This window comes from Rosa chinensis, chromosome 7 (assembly GCF_002994745.2).
Source record: "Rosa chinensis cultivar Old Blush chromosome 7, RchiOBHm-V2, whole genome shotgun sequence".
NCBI lineage: Eukaryota > Viridiplantae > Streptophyta > Magnoliopsida > Rosales > Rosaceae > Rosa > Rosa chinensis.
Genome location: NC_037094.1, coordinates 52,295,624 through 52,304,444, shown reverse-complemented (window position 1 = coordinate 52,304,444; position 8,821 = coordinate 52,295,624). Strand labels below are relative to the sequence as shown.

At 40.6% G+C, this 8,821-nt stretch overlaps 2 protein-coding genes across 2 annotated transcripts; both read right to left on the bottom strand.

Annotated features, from left to right (window-relative positions):
- Nucleotides 1-929: 929 nt before the first annotated feature.
- On the bottom strand, nt 930-1,520 carry LOC112178143 (putative disease resistance protein RGA3). The gene has a single exon (XM_024316336.1). It carries the CDS (start codon nt 1,518-1,520, stop codon nt 930-932), a length of 591 nt encoding a protein of 196 aa, XP_024172104.1.
- Nucleotides 1,521-1,621: 101 nt separating this feature from the next.
- LOC112178142 (putative disease resistance protein RGA4) lies at nt 1,622-2,107 on the bottom strand. The gene has a single exon (XM_024316335.1). The coding sequence runs from the start codon at nt 2,105-2,107 to the stop codon at nt 1,622-1,624; it is 486 nt and encodes a 161-aa protein (XP_024172103.1).
- Nucleotides 2,108-8,821: the final 6,714 nt, after the last annotated feature.

The following is an 8,821-nucleotide window of genomic DNA, read 5'->3' as shown; positions in this document are numbered from 1 at the left end:
CGGTGCTGGCACGCCTACGCACAAGCTCAAAAGAGACAGTTTGCACGCCAACTGGTTTTGGAGCCAAACAACCTCAAATGTATCAATTCCTGGATCTCCTCTTGCAGTTGTTCGATTTGATTATGCCTCAAATTCATTGTCCTTAGACATTTCAACTTTGAAATCAAATTGGAGTCTATGACAGTAATTCTTGAACGAAAAGTTGTTAGGGTACGCAAAATTCTGCAATTCCCAAACGATGATAAACAAGATGGAAATGGACCATCGTGTGCTAACATTAAGGTCAAATGGTTAACCTTATTACTTGGTCGTTTCAGTATTTCAGCACTCAATGGCTCTATTCCATTGGTATCCATAGCCTCCATGGTAAAACAATCATTTTGGGTCAAGTACTGTACAAAATCATGCACAGAATCATGCATTTTGCAACCTGTAATCTCCTTGGTAAGTGCATTTTTCCGGAAAACTTGGAAGAAACATCGCATTACTAATTTAGTAAAATCTTCTCTATTACCTGGTTGTTTCAATATTTCAGCACTCGATGGCTCTATTCCATTGGTATCCATAGCCTCCATGGTAAAACAATCATTTTGGGTCTAGTACTGTACAAAATCATGCACAAAATCATGCATTTTGCAACCTGTAATCTCCTTGGTTAGTGCATTTTTCCAGAAAACTTGGGAGAAACATCGCATTACTAATTTAGTAAAAACTTCTCTACCTTTTGTTGCCTCCTCTTTGTTTTCTTCAACACTAAGATAGTCTTGTGACATCCATTGCTGGATAAGGATTTCTTTGTTGAACTCAAAATCTTTGGGATAAGTAGCACAGTATACAGAAGACAGCTCTTAATCTCTAGAGACAAATCATAGTAACTGAGTAATAATGGTCGAAAAACTTCTTCTTGAACCACTTTTACCTTCCATGTCTCAAACTTCTTCCCATTCTCTAATTGTTTGCTTATGCAATGACAGACCACCTAAAGTCTTCAGAACGAGAGACAAACCGTCACATTTTCTAACAATTTTCTCAGCAATATCTCCAAACCCCTTGTTGGACTTATCTTGTTCCCTATCCAGAAATGCAACATTATAGAATAGTTCCAAAGAATCTAAATGACTCAACTTCTCCAAAGTGATCATGTCCCTGGTTGCTCTCATCATTCGAGCAACCTCCTGCTTTTGAGTGGTCACCAGAATTCTACTGCCTTCAGAACAGGTTTGCATTAGTACTGGTAACCTTAAACTCTCCCACTTTGTTTGGTCTTTTGTCCACACATCATCTAGCACGAGGAGAAAATTGTTGCCGTTTATTCTTTCTTGGATGCTTTCTAACAATTTTTGCAACACATTTGAACTATCTTGAGATTTTATTCCACTGACAAGTTCAAGGATTTCCTTTGCAATCTCGATATCAAAAGGGTCTGAGACACAAACCCAAGCTTTGATATCAAAATGGGCTTGAACTTGTGCATCTTTAAAGACTAATTGGGTGAAAGTTGTCTTCCCCAATCCTCCCATCCCTACGATGGGGATGACAAGGACAGACCTCCCCTCCCTTAACAACTCACTCACCAACCTCTCCTTTACAGCTTGTCGCCCAAATAAGATGAAGTTGTAGGTCAGGGATTATGTTGTTCAACATTGGCTGCAGCAGTAGGCATGGTGGATTGAAAGCTATACTTGTTTTTGTCAATGTAAATCTTAGTTAACTCTTCGTTCAGATCTTTTTTTGCAGTACCAATCTTACAACGACGAGTTACCTTATTCAATCGGGCAAGACAAATGCAGTTGCAACGAATTGAGAAACGTACCTCTTTTTCTTGTTTCTCAGCTTCTCGTTTCCCAATTTCAGTGTTCCAAGCATCCACCATGTCATTCATCTTGTACGACACATCTTTGAGCTGATCCAACCAGTCTTTAACACCGGGATCCGACACTTGCTTCTTCTCAGCATCATGAAGCACATTCTTAATGAGTTTGAGGGTGCTGCTGAACTTTTCAATGTCCTTCTTGCCATTCAAAACCAGTTTGACCCCTTCACTTGTCTGATGGTAAACTACTGAACCCAATTGTTCAACAAGGAGACTGACAAGTGCCTCGGGCATTGTTTTTGAGTTGGAAATTGATTGAGAAGGGAAACATAGAGCTATAGAGGATGGCTGTGCTATCCCCTTTCTTTTACCCAGCTTATATATATATATATATAGGGACTAAATTATCTATTCATATATATATATATGTGTGTGTGTGTGTGTATATATATATAGATAGGGACTAAATTATCTATTCATAGAATGAGGATCACATACAAGTCAACAAATGAAACAAATTAAACACTCCCATTATATTTACTTTTCAACTGGATCTATGGTTGATCAAAATATTTTCTTCTACCCAGCTTATATAGGACTAAATTATCTAGCAATGGAATCTGATTACAAAAGTCACTCGCATTTTTCATGAACTGATTTGAATGGTTGTAACGTCTCGAACCTAAATTTACCAGTTTACTAGTCATTTGGACAGTAAACGATAATTTGTTTTACTTTTATTTTTTTTGGTAACTTTAGTGGCCCTAAAAGTCGACTTTTGTTCGGATCAGAGTTTGAGAAAGTTTTCTTCACGGAAGTTGTAGATGACGTTAAACCAAGCGCGTGCATATGTGGTACGTAAAAATCGGAGCTCGTATACGAAAGTTATAAGCGACAATGTGAATGTTACTGTTCATGGTAACTTTCTATATATATAGAAAGTTACTGTGGTAGATTTCCATTTCCGGAAATCTACCTTCTCTCTCCTCTCCCCCGAACTCTCTTCTTTCCCTTTCGGGTCCTTCTTCCTCCCTTCGATTCCTCGCATTCCGGCCACCAACCGGCGTGCAGCCGGCCACCACAAGAGCTCCTCCCTCCCCTCTGCACCCTAGTAGCCTTAGGTTGTGGCAATTTGGCTGAAAAACCTTGAATCGAAGCAAAGTTCCTCATAGGTGCAGTTTGGCTTTTTCCGGTAAATCTTCCATTTCCAGCCGTTTCCGACCACCAAATTGGGACTGTAGGAGCGCCTTGAGCCGGCGAACGTTTCCCCTAAGGCTTCTTGCTCCGATTTGCATCGTGGAGGTCGAATCGACGAAGAACATCCTAGGGTCCGAAGCTTGATTTCTGGGTTTTCTTCATCGGCTTAATCCGAGCTCTTAAAGGTAAAATTGGGACTTGTTGCAGTTGAGAAATTTGTTAGGTTTGTTGTTTTGCAGCTACTGTCAATTTTTGGTGGCCATCGGAGGTGGTGGCCGCCGGCGCGTGGGTCCCACGCGCCGCCACTGTGGGTGGCGTGTTGGGCTGTGTTTTAATTCCAGTTTTTAGCCCATTAAATCCTATAAATATTGTAGAGCTTGTATATGAAATTTGGTGAATTTTGGAGAAGCTTGGAATTAAGTATGAATTTTTGAAGTTTAGGGTTTCGATTATCGAATTACGAGAATCCGGCCGTCGGATATCTCTCGGTTCTGCCTTGGAAGCTTTAAATTAACGAATTGGTATTAGTGGTAGAATTTGGGTTGCATCCGAGGAGAAGTGGAGATGTAATTATGAGGAATTGATTTTAGGAATCGTATTAATTTGTTGAATAACTATTCACGGAATATAATTGTGTACAGAGCGATGTACCGACGAAGGAACTCGTATGCTTAATCGCCTGAATAGTACTGTGAGTGGACTTTTGTTTTTAAATAATGATGCATGCATTTAATTCTTGAATTAGTGCTCTATTTAATTATCATATTATCTTCTGAGCATAGGATTGTTTAAAATTTTGATTTATCTCGTGGAGTTACTTTCATTGACGATTTTCATGAAGTGATTATGAATTATTCCGGTTGTGATTTTCGGATATTAATTTTGTTATGCTCGGATTTGAAATTATGATTTATGTTGTTTTTCAATAAAGTATTTTCCAGGGTATTTTCCAAAATGGAATATTAGTTCATTATTGAACTTCCTTGCTTATTCATTATTGACCCGAGAATATTTTGGCATGTGGGACACGCCGTTGATTTATTGATCTTTCCTATTTATTTATCGACTTTCGATTTTGGCATTGGGAATGCCTTGATGATGATTTTAGAATTGGTTTTGTTTCGGTTTACGGGGATTACGATTTATTATTATTTCTTGCCTTTTTGCTATTGATTTTGAGATACTTTTGGTGTGTGGGACACGTTATTGGAAGTTCTTTTACGAGAGATGGGGGAAGCCTTATGTATTTTGGATTTACTGGATTTTCGGTTATGTTTTCCTGTGCCATACTGAGGGGTGATTTTATCATGCTAGCATTGATTTTTCCGCCTTTGTGGCGCGGTGATGGGATCACTGTAGCCCTCCGCCTTTGTGGTGCAGGTTACTGTCTATGTGACAGTAATTCTGTAGCTCGGTATCCTATCGCAACACTTAGTGGTGTAAGGGTATATTACGGGAGTAATGGGAGTATTTTAGCCTGGGAGGCTATCACCCGAGCCTGGGAGGCTCACTTGTATGGCTATCATCTTCCCCTACTTATACTATTTTTGACTAGCGGGGACTAGTCTGAGTTTTCTTAACCAGCGGGGCTTGTCTTATATTTTCGAGTATTGAAATTTCAATCTTTTACTCTGTTGTTGTGGCTAGCGGGGCTAGTCGGTTTTCTGGAGTTCAACGTTTTTCGGATTATTTTCTTAAGTGTTTTGTAAATGTTGCATGCATCCGGATTTTATATATATCGAAAAATGTGGGAAAGTATGAAGTTTTATTTTGTTTTATTCATATTAAATTATTTATTTTTGTCCACTCACGCTAACGTGTTTTTCAATTTGTCACGCCCCTGATTTTTACAACAATAAAAATCGATATATATAATCCCATAATTATACATGCGTGAATATTCAGTCATCAATACAAATACCTGGAACATCTTTCCCATAAAACAAGTACTTACTGATACACTGAATCATCCAAGATAACATACACTCGCTCCACAGAGTTATATATTACACAAATTTACGAATTTAATTGTCATCACAAATAAAACGTAATTGCTCCTCAGAGCTTACTGCATAGCGGAAGTCATATACTGGCAAAGCCAACAAAATTTGCTTCCTATCCGTCCTGCTGCCAACAAGCTACTTCAGCTTCAGCCACGATTTTCCTGACCTGCAGGATTAGCCCCTACACCATATACAATGGTGCACCGGGGTTGCCAAACAACAAACCCGGTAAGCTTCTTCAAGCTCGTATGAGTAACTCATGAACATCAATCAACAACTCACATCAATCTACCTAAGGAAACATGCAGCCATGATTCCTTCTAACATTCCATATCCTTTCCAAAGAAAGGACAACATGAGTCACCGCTATGACCATGCTCTATTTGCTAACTTAACCATCAAGTAGCAATTCAAGTCTCATCTAGACAATTAAAGGAGAATGCCGTCGAAACTCTCCTTTAAGCTGCATACCTATGAGTCTCAAGCAACCTCGACCGTTACTCCCATAAGCTATCATGGCAGATAAACTAGAATTCTATTGAAATTGTAACCACTCGTCCTAACCAGAACGTGATTACCTATTTCCTGCCTTGATCACCATCTGTGATCTATCACCATCTGTGATCTGTCACCATCTGAGACATATGATTTCAGACTCCGTCTAGTCAAGGAATCAACATCAAGGTCGCCATCTGCAACCTGTCACCATCTGTGACCTATAATCTTTAGACCCCATCTGGTCTCAGCTCAACCATTTATCACCATCTGTGACTCATGATCTTCAGACCCCATCTGGTCATGAAGTCAAACATCAAGGTTACCGTCTGCAACCTGTTGCTATCTATGATCTATCACCATCTGTGACGTAAGATCTTCCTAGACCCTATCTGGTCTTGAGATCAAACATCAAGGTTACCGTCTGCAACCTGTTACTATCTATGATCTATCACCATCTGTGACATAAGATCATTAGACCCATCTGGTCTCAAGGTCAGCCATTGATCACCAATTGTCACCATCTGTGACTAATGATCTTCAGACCCCATCTGGTCATGAAATCAACATCAAGGTTACCGTCTGCAACCTGTCACTATCTATGATCTATCACCATCTGTGACATAAGATCTTCTTAGACCCTATCTGGTCTTAAGGTCAACGTTAAGTAAGTCGCCTCCGACTTAAAAACGTTACAACATCTAGTTTCGGTTTTCCTAATCCCTGCTCACCATCTGTGACCCTTGATTCTAAAACCAATACATCTAAAATGAGTCACGCTTGACTCAAAATGTAACATCAAGCTCAATACTTTCCAAACAATAGAAAACATCTTTTTCTATAATATCGTTTCTTGAAAAGTCGCATTTAACAATAATATGAACACCATCATGCATATTATTATTCATCATAATCATTCACAAGGATATATATATATTTCATCTAAACATATATATGTAGTCATTCACTCAGGAATGCCTACTAATACCAACTATAGTTTGCAGTTAAATAATTAACGCCAAAACAATAATGGTATTTCTGTTCATAAAGGTCCTTGTGAGATTTACTCACCTTGAACTCCTGCTGCGTCTTCAATACAGAACCGAACCAAAACTATCACTAACCACTCGTCCAAATACTTCGTCAAGTACCTAATCACATATGGTTCCAACTTAGTAATGATTCACATTTGATTTAGTTCGAAACCCCTGTTTTTGAACTAAAATCCCCAAAGTGGCGCCAATCGAGGCAAAACCACATCCGAGACCTCCCAAAGTCTTCGGAATGCGTCCACGATCGATGTGACCAAACCACAAATCGATCGGACGCTCGAATCCTCACGGATCAAATAAATTGATCGGTATGAAACTGCAAAAATCCTAACAAATCCAATCGAACTCCAAAATTTGCATATTATATATCGAAACGCTCGTATCGACGAGTAGAAGACATATAATAGCAGAAACAGTTCCATACATGGCCAGAACACCGCCGGAACGCCGCCACAGACGGTGGCGCACCGCCGCCGGCCAACACTCAATATTTCACAAAACTCCCAACATCAAAAAGCTTCATCTAAGCATGCTTGTGAACTTTCATAACTGGATCGAAGTCAGAAAACAAGCTTAAGGGATCGAAAACTACCTCACAAGCCGTGAATAGTAATCCAATCCGAGTTGATCGAATTTTCACGTGAATCGATCCAAACAACCACCAAGGATCGATCGGCGAGGCAGCTCTGAGCTCAACCAAGAAAACTCGAAGCCGTGCCGACGTCGGAGCTGTGTTTTCCGGCCGGGTCCGAAAACACAAGGCTGCACCGCCTTGCAGCGCCGCCGTGGAGAAGAATCGGCGATAGAGACCACCAGAGGGACGACCAGACGGAAGAGGCGACCCTGCTGGCCAAGTTTCAAGGCCGGAGACCGCCGCAGTTGGCCGGAAAAGTCGGGTCGGATCGGCCGGGTTCGGGTCGGGTCAGTCGAAAATCTTCGATACTGAGGGAGCGGACGAGAGAGAAGAGAGAGAGAGGGTATGGTTTCCGGAAATGGAAAGGGAAATAATGAAATAAAATTCTAATTTTCCCTTTATATACTAAAATGGAAACTTCTTTCCATAGCCATAACTTCCTCATACGAACTCCGATTTACGCGTTCCACATGTCCACGAACTCGTATCGACGCGCTCTACAACTTTCGTGAAGGAAATTTTCCGAGAATCCCAACATATAAAAAGTCAAACTTCACACGACCCCCTAAACTGTGAAATTCAAATATTTATACGTACGAAAATCATTCTACTCCATATAAAATCTACGAATAAAGCATTATAACAATTATTCGTACAACTGGTCCATTATTAAATACCAAATTTAAATAACAGAAAACCAGGTCATCACAGTCTACCCTCCTTAAAGGAATTTCGTCCCGAAATTCACGCTTGCTCATCAACAAACAACTGTGGGTACTTCGCTCTCATATCTGACTCCAACTCCCAAGAAGCATCACCCTCGTCATGGTGACTCCACAATACCTTGACCAAGTCAACTTCTTTCCTTCGAAGTTGCTTTGTTGACCTATCCAAAATTCGAACAGGCTCAACAACAAAGGTCGTATCCGCATGCACCTCAATCGTACCATAATCAATCACATGTGACACATCCTGAACATACTTCCTCAACATAGACACATGGAAAACATTATGCACGCCAGACATAATAGGAGGCAAGGCAAGCCTATAAGCCAAATCTCCTACCCTTTCCAGAATTTCAAAAGGTCCGACAAACCTTGGCGATAACTTCCCTTTCTTGCCAAATCTCACCACACCCTTCATGGGTGAGACCTTCAAGAACACATGATCACCCTCTTTAAACTCAACCTGTCTCCTTTTCAAATCTGCATAACTCTTCTGTCTACTCTGTGCTGTTCGAATCCTGTCCCTGATAACCGAAATCTTATCAGAGGTCTCCTGGACAATCTCAGGACCCAATAACACCTTATCTCCTGCCTCTGCCCAGCAGATCGGAGATCTACATGGCCTACCATACAGGGCCTCATATGGTGCCATGCCAATACTGGAGTGATAACTGTTGTTGTAGGAGAATTCAATCAATGGCAGATGATCCTCCCAGCTTCCCTTGAAGTCCAACACACAGGCTCTCAACATATCCTCCAACACCTGATTCACTCGCTCAGTCTGCCCATCAGTCTGAGGGTGAAATGCCGTACTCATATCTAAATCAGTTCCCATGGCCTTTTGGAAACCGCTCCAAAATTTTGAAGTAAACCGAGTATCACGATCAGAAACAATTGACACA